Source organism: Macaca fascicularis, chromosome 3, assembly GCF_037993035.2.
Source record: "Macaca fascicularis isolate 582-1 chromosome 3, T2T-MFA8v1.1".
Classification (NCBI taxonomy): Eukaryota; Metazoa; Chordata; class Mammalia; order Primates; family Cercopithecidae; genus Macaca; species Macaca fascicularis.
Window position 1 is genome coordinate 46,332,442 of NC_088377.1, and position 17,361 is coordinate 46,349,802.

At 45.4% G+C, this 17,361-nt stretch overlaps 1 protein-coding gene across 6 annotated transcripts in view; it reads left to right on the forward strand.

The window, feature by feature from the left end:
• Window positions 1–2,344: 2,344 nt before the first annotated feature.
• EIF2AK1 (eukaryotic translation initiation factor 2 alpha kinase 1) overlaps window positions 2,345–17,361 on the forward strand; it is a 41,667-nt gene continuing 26,650 nt past the window's right edge. For 2 of the 6 annotated variants that reach the window (XM_065541674.2, XM_074034431.1), the window contains exons 1-5: window positions 2,345–2,569; window positions 3,593–3,687; window positions 8,182–8,340; window positions 14,570–14,703; window positions 15,779–15,816. In XM_065541674.2, coding sequence (XP_065397746.1) covers window positions 14,593–14,703; window positions 15,779–15,816 — 149 coding nt within the window. In that variant the 5' untranslated portion in view covers window positions 2,345–2,569; window positions 3,593–3,687; window positions 8,182–8,340; window positions 14,570–14,592. Of the gene's footprint in view, window positions 2,749–3,592; window positions 3,688–8,181; window positions 8,341–14,569; window positions 14,704–15,778; window positions 15,817–17,361 lie in introns of all 6 variants that reach the window. The other 4 variants (XM_065541675.2, XM_074034430.1, XM_045387889.3 and 1 more) reach the window with 2 other exon arrangements.

The following is a 17,361-nucleotide window of genomic DNA, read 5'->3' on the forward strand; positions in this document are numbered from 1 at the left end:
AATGGTGAGAACCAGATATTGCATATCAACGTTACTATTATTCGTTTTAAATTATAGAGAAGAGGTCTCACTAAATTGTCCAGGCTGGTCTTGAACTCCTGGCCTCAAGCAATCCTCCTGCATCAGCCTCCCAAAGTGCTGGAATTATAGGTGTGAGCCACCGTGCCTGGCCCATGCTAACATTTTTAATGCAAGTAAAGTGTGCCACTGTATGAATGTTCGTCGTTAATTGAGCCAATTATCTTGTCTTCTAGTTTTGGCAGTTATAAGCATTGTTTCGATCATTAGCTTTTAAACTATGTATTCTTGCTTGTTTTTAACTTTTTCCTTAGGATAAATTTCTGACAGTTGAATTGTGGAAGAAAAAAAGTATTTTTATTTTTATTTTATTTATTTATTTTTGAGATGGAGTCTCACTCTGTCACCCAGGCTAGAGGGCAGTGGTGCAATCTCGGCTCACTGCCAGCTCCACTTCCCAGGTTCACGCCATTCTCCTGCCTCAGCCTCCCGAGTAGCTGGGACTACAGGCGCCCACCACGCCTGGCTAATTTTTTGTATTTTTAGTAGAGACGGGGGTTTCACCATGTTAGCCAGGATGGTCTTGATCTCCTGACCTCGTGATCTGCCCACCTCGGCCTCCCAAAGTGCAGGGATTACAGGTGTGAGCCACCGCGCCTGGCCAGTATTTGTGTTTTTGTTTGTTTGTTTGTTTGTTTTTACAGTATTTGTATTTTTAAAGCTGTGAATACATATAGACAAAACACTCTTCAGAAGGGGCATGCTTTTCTGGAACATCAGCAAGGCACGGGAAGGAACATCTCTAATCTCTTTTATTTTGAGACTGAGTCTTGCTTTGTTGCCCAGGCTGGAGTGCAGTGGCTGGATCTCAGCTCACTGCAAGCTCTGCCTCCTGGGTTCAAGAGATTCTCCTGTCTCAGCCTCCCAAGTAACTGGGATTACAGGCATGCACCACCACGCCTGGCTAATTTTTTGTGTTTTGAGTAGAGACGGGGGTTTTAACCATGTTGGCCAGGCTGGTTTCGAACTCCTGATCTCAGATGATCCACCTGCCGTGGCCTCCCAAAGTGCTAGTATTACAGAGGTGAACCATCGCGCCTGGCCCAACTCTAATGTTTGGAATCTAATCTATCTGGAGGACTACACCCTTATTTTGTATTTTTCTTTCTTTATTTTCTTTATCTATCTTTACAGTACTTTGAGTTGCTGTTTAAGAGAACTATACCTTTAATTGCCTCTACCAGGCTGAGTGCATCCAAGTATGACTGTCTATGGAAAACAAGTTCAAACAGAATTCTTAAACAATACCACTTTTACACATCGTGCTGTGGTTGAGGTCCAAAATCTGAAAGATTTTTATTTCAACTGTAGCTGATCCATGAAAATTAAGGATAATTTTTTCCTTTTTTTCTCGAGATGGAGTCTTGCTCTGTCACCCAGGCTGGAGTGCAGTGTGCAGTGGCCCGATGTCTGCTCACTGCAACCTCTGTCCCCAGGGTTCAACCGATTCTCCTGTCTCAGCCTCCCGAATAGCTGAGACTACCTGCACGTGCCACCACGCCCAGCTAATTTTTGTATTTTTAGTAGAGACAGGGGTTTCACCATATTGGCCAGGCTGGTCTCGGACTCTTGACCTCAGGTGATCCGCCCACCTTGGTCTGTCGAAGTGCTGGGATTACAGGTGTGAGCCACCGCGCCCGGCTTAGCGTGGATTTTTGAATCTGAGGGTTTCATACCACAGTGGATGGAGTGTGGCCAGGGCGGGGTGTTTTAGTTTGGAAAACTAACCTGCACATGTACCCTCTGAACCTAAAAGTTTTTTTTTTTTTAAGGAAAACATTTCAGTTGTAAATTCGAAGAGGAAATTCTGTTAGGTTCAATCACTTTGCATTTTGGAATGCAGTTGGCATCTCCCGTTTCTTTGTGGCATAACGGTTGACCAAAATAGGTTCAGGTCTCATTGAGACAGGTTTTGAAAACGCTTTTTAAAATTTTTTTCCTGGAAAACAAATGACCAAAGTCATTGCTGTACCCGCAAAAGGTAAATATATTTCGATTAGTCTCTGCAGACACCTGATTCTTACACTGACACTCGAGTCTGGGCGTGAGACGTGAGCGCTAAACCCTTCTGGGGTAGCTGGAAGCTAGGCAGGCTTCACCTGGGCGCCCCTTAAACCCCGCCTCCGGCAGATGAGCCCACTAGACCGCATGCGCAGGGGGTGCGCCCGCGCCGGACTCGCCCAACTCTTCCAATCCGAAAAGGGCGGAGTCTGTTACAGGCCCCGCCCCCTAGTTAAGGTGTGCGCGTGGCTGGGGCTGGTCTTCCGCCTGGTGAGGGGCTACTTCCGGGTCGGACGGCTCTAGGTGCAGCAGTCGAGTGTGGTAGTGCTAGGCTGGCCGGCGGGCTGGGCTGCGGCCCGCGCGCGCTCGGCGATGCAGGGGGGCAACTCTGGGGTCCGCAAGCGCGAAGAGGAGGGCGACGGGGAGGGGGCTGTGGCAGCGCCGCCGGCCATCGACTTTCCCGCCGAGAGCTCGGACCTCAAATATGACGGTGAGGGATCGGATTGCGGTGTCGCCGCTCTGCTCTCTCTCTGTCCACCCGCGTTTGCGGGCGGTATAGGCAGCCCTGAGGTTTGCCTGAAGACCCGGGTGAATTCGGCTGCCTCCAGGGTTGAACCGGGGGACCAGCCGCGCAGTGCTGGGGGGCGGCGGGCGGGCCGTCGGGGTAAGGTAAATATTGTTTGAAAAGGACGTCTGCTTCTCGCTCCTTTGTTTACATTTCTTTTTTTTTTTTTTTTTTTTTTTTTGAGACGGAGTCTCGCTCTGTCGCCCAGGCTGGAGTGCAGTGGCCAGATCTCAGCTCACTGCAAGCTCCGCCTCCCGGGTTCACGCCATTCTCCTGCCTCAGCCTCCCGAGTAGTTGGGACTACAGGCGCCCGCCACCGCGCCCGGCTAGTTTTCTGTATTTTTTTAGTAGAGACGGGGTTTCACCGTGTTAGCCAGGATGGTCTCGATCTCCTGACCTCGTGATCCGCCCGTCTCGGCCTCCCAAAGTGCTGGGATTACAGGCTTGAGCCACCGCGCCCGGCCCTTTGTTTACATTTCTGTTCCTTGGTTTCCTCTCTGGGGACTGAGGCCCTCGGACGGCTGGGGGCATCCCTGAGGTCACCGTCCTGCCCCCAAGCCCTGGGTTTTGTCATTGGTTGAGAACGATCTTCTTTCGTTGCAGCGAGAATTTGCAAACTGTAAGCTGAATAGTTTGGGTTAAGAGTTGTAATTTGTAACTTTTCTTGTCTTTTGCTTAATTGGAAGGAGAACTAAAGATTTCTCATAGTGAGGCAGCGTGGAAATAAATAAACGTCTTTGGTTTAAAGAATAAAAAGGCCCCAATTTTTTTTTTGGAGACAGTCTTGCTCTGTCACCCAGGCTGGAGTGCAGTGGCACAACCATAGCTCATTGCAGCCTCCAACTCCTGGGCTCAAGTGATCCTCCAGCTTCAGCCTCCCGAGTAGCTGGGACCACAGGTGCACACCACCATGCCCGACTAATTTTAAAATTTTTTTTTTTTTTGCAGAGATGGGGTCTTGCTGTGTTCCCCAGGCTGGTCTCGAAAGCCTGGCCTCAAGCGATGCTCCCGCCTCGGCCTCCCAAAGTGCTGGGATTATAGATGTGAGCCCCCACTCTCAGCCCCCAAGTTTTCTTGAGGCCTTTGATTACTAGGAGATATGGGGTAGCTAAGTTACTTAGCATAGAGTAAGAGATGCTTAACATTGACTCTAGGTAAAAGTGTCCACTATTTTGATGAAAGTGAAATACAGTCTTTAGTTGCTGCCACGTGTTTTAGCAATATTAAAAATTAAATTGTGCTATTAAGAATGAATACATTGGCCGAGTGGGGTCACGCCTGTAATCCCAGCACTTTGGGAGCCTGAGGTGGGCGGATCACCCGAGGTCAGGAGTTCAACACCAGCCTGGTCAACCCCTTCTCTACTAAAAATATAAAAATTAGCTGGGCGTGGTAGCGGGCACCTGTAATCCCAGCTACTTTTGAGGCTAAGGCAGGAGAATCGCTTGCTTGAACCCAGGAGGCGGTGGTTGTAGTGAGCCGAGATCGCACCACTGCACTCCAGCCTGGGAGACAGGAAACTCCGTCTCAAAAAAAAAAAAAAAAAAAGAATACATTGATTCAGGGATTTTTTTTTTTTTCTCTTTTTTATGGAATGCTTCAGGAATTTGTGTTTCATTCTTGTGCGGAAGCTGTGTTAATCTTCTCTGTGTCATTCCAGTTTTTAGTATATGTGCTGCTGAAGTTTTTAACTATATGGTAATTCCAACAGAATGACTGCAGAGAATACACATTGATTTGAAGCATGAAACAAAAAAAAATGTGTTGCAATTGAGTTAAAGGTACAAATTGTTTCTGTAAGAGAAAGCATATGAGAAAAAATAAAGATGCAAACTGAGTTGAAATGGTTTTGATTCAGATGGAATAAATACAAGGAAATGTTGTTGCATTTTTATCCTTAATACTACCTGTAATTTTTTTTTTTTTTTCTTAAAGAGATGGGGTCGTCTGGGAGATTGCAGAGCTGAGATCGTGCCATTGCACTGCAGCCTGGGTGACAGAGTGAGACTCTGTCTAAAAAAAAAAAAAAAGATGGGGTCTTCTTTTGTTGCCCAGTCTGGTCTCAAACTCCTGGGCTCAGCGGATCCTCCTGCCTCAGCCTCCCGAAGTGCTAGGATAGGCGTGAGCCACTGTGCCCAGCCAAGCCTATAATTTTTGACCATAAAGAGAAACAAAAGCAGAGTGTGGTAGTAATTCCAGTAGGCTATTAACAGAAGAAAATTTTAAAAACTATTTTTTAATGGACAAACAACTTTTCTCCCACATATAAGGTGGTATATTATAGCCCAATAATATAGAAAGTGTTATGTCATGGGAAAAGTCCCAGCTGTAAACATGCAAGTGTCTTTTCTGTAACATTGTGATAAGGGTTTCTGCACACTAAAGATTATTCTTGAAGGGAGTGATCTTAGATAAGCTTTTAAAATTTTTCTTTTCCTGGGTTACCGATAATACTGTTGTGTTGACATATGGCCTTTTCTTCCAAAGAGGCCCAGAATGTCCAGCCAGAGTTTATGTTTTTTGGGTTTTTTTTGTTTTTTTTTTTGAGATGAAGTCTCACTGTGTCGCCCAGGCTGGAGTGCAATGGCGTGATCTTGCCTCACTGAAACCTCTGCCCTTCCAGGTTTAAGCAGTTCTCTGCCTCAGCCCCCAGAGTAGCTGGAATTACAGATGCTTGTCACCACACCCAGTTAATTTTTTGTATTTTTAGTAGAGACGGAGTTTCACCATCTTGGCCAGGCCGGTCTTGAACTCCTCACCTTGTGATTCACCTGCCTCGACCTCCCAAAGTGCCAGGATTACAGGCGTGAGCCACCGTGCCTGCCCTTTTTTTTTTTTTTTTTTTTTTATTTTGAGACTGAGTCTTACACCATTGCCCAGGCTGGAGTGCAATGGCTTGATCTTGGCTCACTGCAGTCCCCACCTCCTGGGTTCAAGCCACTCTCCTGCCTCAGCCTCCTGAGTAGCTGGGATTAGAAGCGCCTGCCACCACTCCTGGCTAATTTTTTGTAGTTTTTAGTAGAGACGGGGTTTCACTGTGTTGGCCAGGCTGGTCTTGAACTCCTGACCTCGTGATCCACCTGCCTCAGCCTCTGAAATTGCTGGGATTACAGGTGTGAGCCGCTGCGTCCAGCCCACAGTTTATGTTTTTAAACTTATTTTAGAGGCAGAATCTCACTGTGTCACCCAGTGCAGTGGTATAATCACAGCTTAATGCACCCTTGTTTTCCCAGGCTCAAGCTATCTTCCTGCCTCAGCCTCCTGAGTAGCTGGGTCTACAGGTGCGTGCTACCATGCCCAGCGAATTTTTTGTAGTTTTTTTTTGTAGGGACAGGGTCTCAGTATGTTACCCAGGCTGGTTTTGAACTCCTGGGCTCAAGCAGTCCTCATGCCTTGCCCTCTCAAAGTGCTGGGATTACAGGTGTGAGCCCCCGCACCGGGCCCATTTCTTTTTTTTTTTTTTTTAGACGGAGTCTCGCTCTGTTGCCCAGGCTGGAGTGCAGTGGCCGGATCTCAGCTCACTGCAAGCTCCGCCTCCCGGGTTTATGCCATTCTCCTGCCTCAGCCTCCCAAGTAGCTGGGACTACAGGCACCCGCCACCTCGCCCGGCTAGTTTTTTTGTATTTTTTAGTAGAGATGGGGTTTCACCATGTTAGCCAGGATGGTCTCGATCTCCTGACCTAGTGATCCACCTGTCTCGGCCTCCCAAAGTGCTGGGATTACAGGCTTGAGCCACCGCGCCCGGCCCATTTTTTTCCTTTTTATTTTTGCATGTATTTATTTTTAATTTTAGAACACTAGAATTCACCTGATCGTTTTTCACTCGATGTAAAAATGAATAGGTAAATAATTTCTGGCAGGCAGTCTGCATGATTTGAAGAAGTCACTCTGCCGGCTAATGGCAGTCAGAAAATTCAAAACCTAAATGTAACTTTAACATTTTTGGCAATTTATTTGTTTATTTATAGAATGAAATGGAGTTTGGCTCTGCCACCCAGGTTGGAGTGCAGTGGCGCAGTCTCTGCTCACTGCAACCTCCGCCTCCTGGGTTCAAGCGATTCTCCTGCCTCAGCCTCCTAAGTAGCTGGGATCACAGGTGCACACCATCACGCCCAGCTAATTTTTGTATTTTTAGTAGAGACGGGGTTTCACCATGTTGGCGAGGCTGGCCCCAAGCTCCTGACCTCAGGTGATCCGCTTGCCTCGGTCTCTCTAAGTACTGGAATTACAGATGTGAGCCACCACACCTGGCTGGTTTTTTTTTTTTTTTTTGAGACAGAGTTTCACTTTGTTGCCCAGGCTGGAGTGCAATGGCACGATCTCAACTCACCCCAACCTCCACCCGCCTCCCGGGTTCAAGTGATTCTCCTGCCTCAGCCTCCCGAGTAGCTGGGATTACAGGCATGCGCCACCACGCCTGGCTGATTTTGTATTTTTCGTAGAGACAGGGTTTCTTCATGTTGCCCAGGCTGGTCTCGAACTCCTGACCTTAGGTGATCTGCCTGCCTCAGCCTCTGAAAGTGCTGGAATTACAGGCATGTGCTACTGCGCCCAACTATTTTTTTTAAACCTGTTTAGTAATGTCTTAAGCAGTAAGTGAGAACTTATGACCTTCAGCCTTAGTGCCAACTCGTCTGTCTGTATGGTCTCATACGGCGCAAAGAGGATGGGGTTGGGAGTCAGTCTGATATGCCTGGTTCACTGGTTCCTCAGCCGCTCTGAGATCAGTGTTTTCATCTGTAAAATGGGAATGAACACGAACACTTACATTATATTATTTTTTGAGCACTGAAGGAGATTGTGCATGTACATAAGTAGCACTGCTCAACAAGAACAGTTTCTATTTTTCCTATCTTTCCCTCTCTCATCTGCCCAACTTCTTTTTTTTTTTTTTTTTTTTTGAGATGGAGTTAAACTCTTGTTGCCCAGGCTGTAATGCAATGGCGCGATCTGGGCTCACCACAACCTCTGTCTCCCAGGTTCAAGAGATTTTCCTGCCTCAGCCTCCCTAGCAGCTGGGATTACAGGCACCCGCCACCACACCTGGCTAATTTTGTATTTTTAGTAGAGACCGAGTTTTACCATGTTGGTCAGGCTGGTCTCAAACTCCTGACTTCAGGTGATCCACCGGCCTCGGCCTCCCAAAGTGCTGGGATTATAGGCGTGAACCACTGTGCCTGGCCGTCTTCTGCCTAACTAATTTCTTTATGCCTGGGTCTTGGCTGTCTTCTCAAAGGAAGGAATCCATTCTAGTCCCACTTCCTTGCGTATTGATTTATTTCTACTGTTGGACACATCAGAAAACTGTTTCTCCTCTGTCTCATGGCATCTTTCTGCTGATCCTCCAGCTTCCAGGATTCAATTCCAAACTCACTTCCAGAAAGCCTTTCTTGATAAACCCAACTCAGCATAACTATTCTTTTGGTTTTTATCTGCTTACATTTAAATAGTTTGTGTTTCATGAATTAGAATACTGTTTTGTCATTTTGAGACAGGTTTACCATTAACTTAAAAATATTTTCCTTTTTAATTTTTAGAATCTGATGTTCCTGCAGAACTCCAGGTGTTAAAAGAACCCCTACAACAGCCAACCTTCCCTTTTGCAGTTGCAAACCAACTCTTGCTTGTTTCTTTGTTGGAGCACTTGAGCCATGTGCATGAACCAAACCCACTTCGTTCAAGACAGGTGTTTAAGTGTAAGTAAGAATAAATTAATCTTGCTTAATAAAGCTTGTAAAGGCTGGGATCTGTGGTTCATGCCTGTTATCCTAGAACTTTGGGAGGCCGAGGTGGGTGGATCACCTGAGGTCAGGAGATCGAGATCAGCCTGGCCAACATGGCGAAACCCCCTCTCTACTCAAAATATGGAAATTAGCCAGGTGTTGTGGCAGGTGCCTGTAACTCCAGCTACTTGGGAGGCTGAGGCAAGAGAATCACTTGAATGGGGGAGGTGAAGATTGCAGTGAGCCAACACAGTACCACTGCACTCCCGTCTGGGCAACACAGTGAGACTCTGTCTCAAAAATAAATAAATAAATAAATAAATAAATAAATAAATAAATAAAATAAAGCTTGTAAAAATACTGTGTTGCTGTTCTCACTTGTGGGAGGTAAAAATTAAAACAGTTTTTAATTTTTTTTTTTTTTTGAGATGAAATCTCACTCTGTAGCCCAGGCTGGAGTGCAGTGGCCAGATCTCAGCTCACTGCAAGCTCCGCCTCCCGGGTTCACGCCATTCTCCGGCCTCAGCCTCCCAAGTAGCTGGGACTACAGGCGCCTGCCACCTCGCCCGGCTAGTTTTTTGTATTTCTTAGTAGAGACGGGGTTTCACCGTGTTAGCCAGGATGGTCTCGATCTCCTGACCTCGTGATCCGCCCGTCTCGGCCTCCCAAAGTGCTGGGATTACAGGCTTGAGCCACCGCGCCCGGCCAAAACAGTTTTTAATTAATGGAGATAGAGGAGAATGATGGTTACCAGAGGCTGGGAGGATAGTGGAGGATGGTTAATGGGTATAAAAATATAGTTAGAATAAATCGAATCTAGTATTTGGTAGCACAACAGGGTGACTACAGTCAGCAATAATTTATTGTACATTTAAAAATAACAAAAAGACGGCCGGGCGCAGTGGCTCATGCCTGTAATCCCACCACTTTGGGAGGCCAAGGCGGTGGGATCACTTGAAGTCAGGAGTTTGAGACCAGCCTGACCAACATCGTGAAAGCCCGTCTCACTAAAAAAATGCAAAAGTAGGCCAGGCCAGGTTGCTCATGGCTGTAATCCCAGCACTTTGGGAGGCCAAGGTAGACAGATCACGAGGGCAGGAGATTGAGACCATCCTGGTGAGCACGGTGAAACCCCGTCTCTACTGAAAATACAAAAAAAAATTAGCCAGGCATGGTGGCAGGCGCCTGTAGTCCCAGCTTCTAAGGAGGCTGAGGCAGGAGAATGGCGTTAATCTGGGAGGCGGCAGAGCTTGCAGTGAGCGGAGATCACGCCACTGCACTCCAGCCTGGGTGACAGAGCGAGACTCCATCTCAAAAATAAAAAAAAAAATGCAAAAGTAGCCAGTAGCCAGACATCATGGCGCACAGCTGTAATCTCAGCTATTTGGGAGGCTGAGGCAGGAGAATTGTTTGAACCCAGGAGGTGGAGGTTGCAGTGAGCTGAGATCATGCCACTGCACTCCAGCCTGGGCAACAAGAGCAAAACTCCATCTCAAAAAAAAAAAAAAAAAGAATGGGCCAGGCATGGTGGCTCATACCTATAATCCCAGCACTTTGGGAGACTGAGGCGGGTGGATCATGAGGTCAAGAAATCGAGACCATCCTGGCCACCAAGGTGTAACCTTGTCTCTACTAAAAATACAAAAATTAGCTGGGCGTGGTGGTGGGCACCTGTAATCCCAGCTATTCAGGAGGCTGAGGCTGGAAAATCGCTTGAACCTGGGAGGCGGAGGTTGCAGTGAGCCGAGATCATGCCATTGCACTCCAGCCTGGTGACAGAGCGAGACTGTCTCAAAAAATAAAAATAATGAAGAGTATAATTGGATTGTTTGTAACACAAAGAAGGGATAAATGCTTTAGATGATGGATACCCCATTTATCCTGATGTAATTATTACACATTACATGCCTGTATCAAAATATCTCATGTACCCCCATAAATATATACACCTACTATGTACTCACAAAAATTAAAAATACAAAATAAAGTATGTTGTTTAATGCCAGGAGTCTGGAAAGCATCTGGTATACAAAAACTGGAGGAAATAAATATTAATGGTTTCCCCACTTCAATTCAGCTTACATTTTCCTTTGAGTAATTCCTTATGAATGTATTAACTGTGGATCCCATAATTGCATAAAATTGGATAAATGAAAGATAGTTCTTTTGTATCTATACTATGATAATGCACAAGTTTTTTTTTTTTTCCTCAAAATGGAGTCTTACTGTGTCACCCAGGCTGGAGTGCATTGGTGCAATCTCTGCTCACTGCAACCTCCACCTCCCAGGTTCAAGCGATTCTCCTGCCTCAGCCTCCCAAATAGCTGGGATTACAGGCGCGTGTCACCAAGTCAGGGTAATTTTTGAATTTTTAATAGAGATAGGGTTTCACCATGTTGTTCAGGCTGGTCTCGAACTCCTGACCTGATGATCTGCCTGCCTTGGCCTCCCAGAGTGCTGGGATTACAGGTGTGAGCCACCACCTGGCCCCTTTTTTTTTTTTTTTTTTAAGATGAAGTTTTGCTTTTGTCCGGGTTGGAGTGTGCAATGGCGCCATCTCCGCTCACTGCAACCTCTGCCTCCTGGGTTCAAGCGATTCTCCTGCCTCAGTCTCCTGAGTAGCTGGGATTACAGGCACCCACCACTACGCCTGGCTAATTTTTTGTATTTTTAGTAGAGACGGGTTTCACCATGTTGGCCAGGCTGGTCTCGAACTTTTGACCTCAGGTGATCCACCCACCCCTTCCTCCCAAAGTGCTGGGATTAGAGGCCTGAACCAGCACGCCCAACTAATTCATACAATTTTTGAAGCTCCGTTATGGTGTAGGTGGTGAGCAGGTAAAAGAAAATCACATAAAACTCATTGTGAACCAATTCTCGACCAGAGAACTGGAACCAACTGCACACTGTGTGGTTGAAAATGTTTATTTTTATACCTGCTGTAGGGTACTTATATGAGAAACTTGAGCACAAAAGTGAGTAGAATCGTAGATAATGATGTTCATGGTTCAGTTTATTGACTGAGACCATTGTGGCTTCTTTAATAGTTCTGGTCACAAGTTGGGCATGGTGGCATGTGCCTGTAATCCCAGCTACCCGGGAGGCTGAGGTGAGAGGAGCACTCGAGCCTAGGAGTTCAAGGTTTCAGTGTGCTTTTTTTTTTTTTTTTTTTTTTTGCCCAGGCTGGAGTGCAGTGCGCAATCTCGGCTCACTGCAAACTCCGCCTCCCGGTTCAAGCCTCAGTCTCTCAAGTAGCCAGCCTTCAGTGTGCTTTGATCATGCCTGTGAGTAGCCAGTGCGCTCCAGCCTGGGTGACATAGTAAGAGTCCGCCTCTAGAGAAAAAAAAAAAAAAAAAAAGAATAGTTTCAGCCAGAGATTCTGAGGTTCTTTTTTTTTTACCAAAACAGTCTCAAACTTACACTTTTATGTGGTCTTAAAACTGAATGCGGTTTTTGGCCGGGCGCGGTGGCTCAAGCCTGTAATCCCAGCACTTTGGGAGGCCGAGACCATCCTGGCTAACACGGTGAAACCCCGTCTCTACTAAAAAAAAAAAAAAACAAAAAACTAGCCGGGCGAGGTGGCGGGCGCCTGTAGTCCCAGCTACTCGGGAGGCTGAGGCAGGAGAATGGGGTGAACCCGGGAGGCGGAGCTTGCAGTGAGCTGAGATCTGGCCACTGCACTCCAGCCTGGGTGACAGAGCGAGACTCTGTCTCAAAAAAAAAAAAAGAAAAACCTGCGGTTTTAGTTAAAGATACATTATCATTTTGGCTGGGCACAGTGGCTCACGCCCGTAATCCCAGCACTTTGGGAGGCCCAGGCGGGTGGATCACCTAAGGTCAGGTTCAAGACCAGCCTGGCCAATGTGGTGAAACCCCGTCTCTACTAAAAATACAAAAATTAGCTGGGCGTGGTGGTGGGCGCCTATAATCCCAGCTACACGGGAGACTGAGGCAGGAGAATTGCGTGAACCCCAGAGGTAGAGGTTGCAGTGAGCCAAGATTCCACCATTGCACTCCAGCCTGGGCGATAGAGTGAGACTCCATCTCAGAACAAAACAAAACAAAAAGATACATTATCATTTTGATAAACTTGACTGGACATGAAAAATGGTACAAATATCTGTACGTTGTATACTTACTGTTTCTTGAATAAAGCAAATAATACACTCTGCATTCCAAGCAGTGGCATATGTGGTGGGAGGTGGGGTAAACAGGAAGTATGTTCCTTAGGTTCTGAAGCGTTGGTACCTGGGGATTATTGTATTAGTCTCATCAAATAGAGAAGCAGATTAGGATAATACAGCAATCTTGCACATAATTAAAGCAATCCTGTGAATTTTACTGATTTAATTTATTAGTAAAATTTACTGATTTACTTTAATTTTAAGATAACTTTTTTTTTTTTTTTTGAGACGGAGTCTCTCTCTCGGCTCACTGCAACCTCCGCCTTCTGTGTTCATGCCATTCTCTTGCCTCAGCCTCCTGAGTAGCTGGGAGTACAGGCGCCCGCCACCACGTCTGGCTAATTTTTTGTCTTTTTAGTATTTTTAGTAGAGATGGGGTTTCACTGTGTTAGCCGGGATGGTCTCGATCTGGTGACCTGGTGATCCTCCCGCCTCGGCCTCCCACAGTGCTGGGATTACAGGCGTGAGCCGCCGCTCCTGGCCTAGATGACTGAATTTTAGAACAAGGTTATTTAAATAAATGTTTTTGATGGGATCAGTGAGTTAATAATCTAAATGGAGAATTTTCTTTTTTTTTTTTTATTTTAAGCAACAAATTTGGCTTTCATAAATGTAGAGTTTTTGATGCAGAAAGAATATCCTTGGTGGGGCATGGTGATTCATGCCTGTAATCCTAGCACTTTGGGAGGCCGAGGTGGGCGGATCACAAGGTCAGGTGTTCGAGACCAGCCAAACACAAAAATTAGGCAGTTGTGGTGGCAGGCACCTGTAATCCCGGCTAGTTGGGAAGTTGAGGCATGAGAATCCCTAGAACCTAGGAGGCAGAGGTTGCAGTGATCTGAGATCATGCCACTACACTCCAGCCTGGGCAATAGGGTGAGACTCTGTCTCAAAAAAATAAAATAAAATAAAATTAGCTGGGCGTGGTGGTGTGCATCTGTAATCCCAGCTACGCAGGCGTCTGAGGTAGGAAAATTGCTTGAACCCTGGAGGTGGAGGTTGCAGTAAGCCGAGATTTTGCTATTGCACTCCAGCCTGGGCGACAGAGCGAGACTCTGTCTTAAAAACAAAAACAAAAACAAAAACAACAGCAACAATATCCTCTTTGGTATCTGTATTTGTTGAATGAGTAGGAGCCAAGACACCTTTGTGGAAACTTCTTTTTCTAAGGAGCTTGGTATTTGGTTTATACACGTGTGTACCATGGGCTCTTTGTATGTTGTTTCAAGGTATTTCATGATGACGAATGGTCACTTTTGTTGTAAGTTCTCATCATATGTTTGCCCTCCTGCCCTTATTCTTCTCTTACTGACTAACAGCAAAGGGTAATGTGTGGAATGTCAGAAGACTTTGTTTACTCTTTTTTTTTTTTTTTGCCCTTTTTTTAGAAACAGCTTGGTACTTTACTGACTAGTCTTGGTAAACAAGTGACTGTACAGGGTAAGAGAAGTCATTATAGTTGTGCTTTTCATGAATGCATGTCGTGTACTAGTTACTCCTTTTAGAGAATCATTCCCCAAATTTCTTCGCTTTTAAAAAAAATTCATCTAAGAGCTGGGCATGTTGGCTCACGCCTATAATCCCAGCACTTTGGGAGGTGGAGTTGGGCAGATCACTTGAGGCCAGGAGTTCGAGACCAGCCTGGCCAAACCCCGTCTTTACAAAAAATAGAAAAATTAGCTGGGCACGGTGGTGCATGCCTGTAATCCCAACTACTTGGGAGGCTGAGGCAGGAGAATCACTTGAAACCGGGAGGCGGAGGTTGCAGTGAGTCAAGATAATTGTCACTGCACTCCAGCCTGGGTGACAGAATGAGACTGTCCTCCCCCCCAAAAAAAATGTCTTTTAAGTTATTCTAGAGAACATTCTCAAGTTTAACGTGTTTATAAATATAGTATTTTTCCTATTGAGGTTTTTGTATATATTGCTGTTATTACACGTTATTCTCTGTGTACGCTTTAAAATTGCCATTTTATTAAAGATGTTTCTAATAATAGTTTTTCATATTCTTTTTATAGTACTTTGCCAGACCTTTATCAAAATGGGACTGCTGTCTTCTTTCACTTGTAGTGACGAGTTTAGCTCATTGAGACTACATCACAACAGAGCTATTACTCACCTAATGAGGTCCGCTAAAGAGAGAGTTCGTCAGGTAAGCCTTAAAAAATGTGCTTTGGGTATGACAAAAATATCCTTTAATTTTAAGAGAACATATTTTAAAGCACTATGTAATTCTAATTATAAAACAAGGTTTTAAAAGTATAAACTCTAGGCCAGGGGTGGTGACTCATGCCTGTAATCCCAGCACTTTGGGAGGCTGAGATGGGAGGATCATTTGAGGCCAGGAGTTCAAGACTGCAGTGAGCCGTGATCGTGCCTCTGCACTCCAGCCTGAGCAACAGAGTGAGAACCTGCCTTAAAAAAAAAAAAAAAAAGAGAGAGAGAGAGGAGAGGCAAAGGAGAGGGCATAGATGGACTGGGATCTTGAGATGATTTTGTTTTTGTTTTGTTTTGTTTTGTTTTGAAACGGAGTCTTGCACTGTCATCCGGGCTGGAGTGCAGTGGCACAATCTTGGCTCATTGCAATCTCTGCCTCCCAGTTTCAAGCGATTCTTCTGCCTTAAGCCTCCCAAGTAGCTGGGACTCCAGGCACCTGCCACCATGCCCAACTACTTTTTTGTATTTTTAGTAGAGACAGGGTTTCTTCATGTTGGCCAGGCTAGTCTCAAACTCCTGACCTCGTGATTCGCCTGCCTCGGCCTCCCAAGTACTGGAAGTACAGGCATGAGCCACCGTACCCTGCCTCATTTATGGTTTTTACTTAGTAAGATGAGAGGTGGTACAGGATTTTGATTAGAGGAGTGACACAATCTGACTTACATTTTAGCAGGGTCACACTGGCTGCTGTGGTGAGAATGAACTGAGGGGGCACAGGCAGAAGCAGGGTGCCAGGTGCCACCATACACGCAAGAGAGGTGGGCAGGCAGGATGGGTGGGGAGCTCCTGCATGGATTTTGAAGGTGATGTCAGTCTTGTCTGCTTCCTGGTCAGTTCTCAGCTTTGAAATATTTTCATTTGTAAACTCTTAAGTAATGCTGAAAAAGCCAATGGTTTTTAAAAATATTGTTTGTGTATTTGGGGTTGTTAATGTGATATTGAATTTTGATAGATTCTTTATTCCATGCAAGTTTTCCAAATGCTTTTAAAAAACAATTTTTTAATTGTAGGATCCCTGTGAGGATGTTTCTCATATTCAGAAAATCAGGTATGTGTGAGAAACTTTCTTGATTATGCAGACTATTGAAAAGAAATCAATATCAAGAAAATACTGGTTTGAGGTTGAAATATAATATCGTTAGTATTGTTTATGAACATGAAAAACTTGGTTCTCAGCAATTGAGTACTGCTCCAAGACTTACTTTGCTTCTCATTCCCTCCTCTTTGATCCTCTGCCTTTCAGCATTTAGCGTGGATTCCATGGTCACACTGTTAATTCAGATTCCTGATACCCAGGCTCTGCTAGGGGACCATTGAATTTTGGCTAGTTTAAATACTAGTTTCAAATCTAACTGGTCTGACCTAAATATTCATCAGCTCATGAATAGATAAGCATGTGGTCTATCCCTGCGATAAAGTGTTATTCATCTATTAAAAGGAATGAAGTACTGATTCATGCTACAATATGGATGAATCTTAAAAACATCCTACGTAAAAACAGCCAGTCATAAAAGGCCACATATTGTGTGATTTCATTTCTATGAAATGTCCAGAGTAGGTGAATCCATGGAGACGTAAATAGTGGTTTTATGTGGGGTGGTGGGTAAATAGTGGGGTAAGGGAAGGATGGGGAGTGAAAGCCAGTGGATATAGGGTTTATTTTGGGGGTGATGAAAATATTCTGAAATTAGGTAGCGGTGATGGTTGCACAACTCTATGTACTAAAAACCACTGAATTGTACATTCGAGAGAGGTGAATTTGACAATATGTGAATTATAGCTTGATAAAAATAAAGCACTCTACATTAAAAAAAAATCTAACTGGTCTACATCATTAAGAAATTTAAGTAGCTGCGTGTGGTGGCGCATACCTGTAGTCCCAGCTACTCGGGAGGCTGAGGCAGGAGGATTGCTTGAGCCCAGGAGTCCTGGGCTATAGTGCACTATGCCAGTCTGATGTCCGCATAAAGTTTGGCATAGTATGGTGACCTTGACTTCCCTGCAGCAAGGGACCACCAGGTTGCCTAAGGAGGAGTGAACTAGCTCAGGTTGGAAACAGAGTAGGTCAGTACTCTGGTGCTGCTTAGTAGCAGGATCACACCTGGGAATAGCCACTGCAGTCTAGCCTGGGCAACATAGCTAGACCCTGTCTTAGAAGAAAAATAAAAAATACATTTCAGTGATTTTTTTTTCTTTTTTTGAGACGAAGTCTTTCTCTGTCACCCAGGCTGGAATACAGTGGCACAACCTTGGCTCACTGCAACCTCCGCCTTCTGGATTCAAGCAGTTCTCCTGCCTCAGCCTCCCAAGTAGCTGGGATTACAGGAACCTACCACCACACCTGGCTAATTTTTGAATTATTACTAGAGACGGGGTTTCACCATGTTGGCCAGGCTGGTTTTGAACTCCTGACCTCATGATTCACCCTCCTCGGCCTCCCAAAGTGCTAGGATTACAGGCCTAGGAGTGAGCCACCATGCCCACGTGAAATTTCAGTAAATTTATTTCTGAGCTTAGCTAACCAACTGCGGGCTGTTAGTGATTCTTAGGATTTATGCTGTACAAACCTGGTAATGATTTCTACTTGGAATAC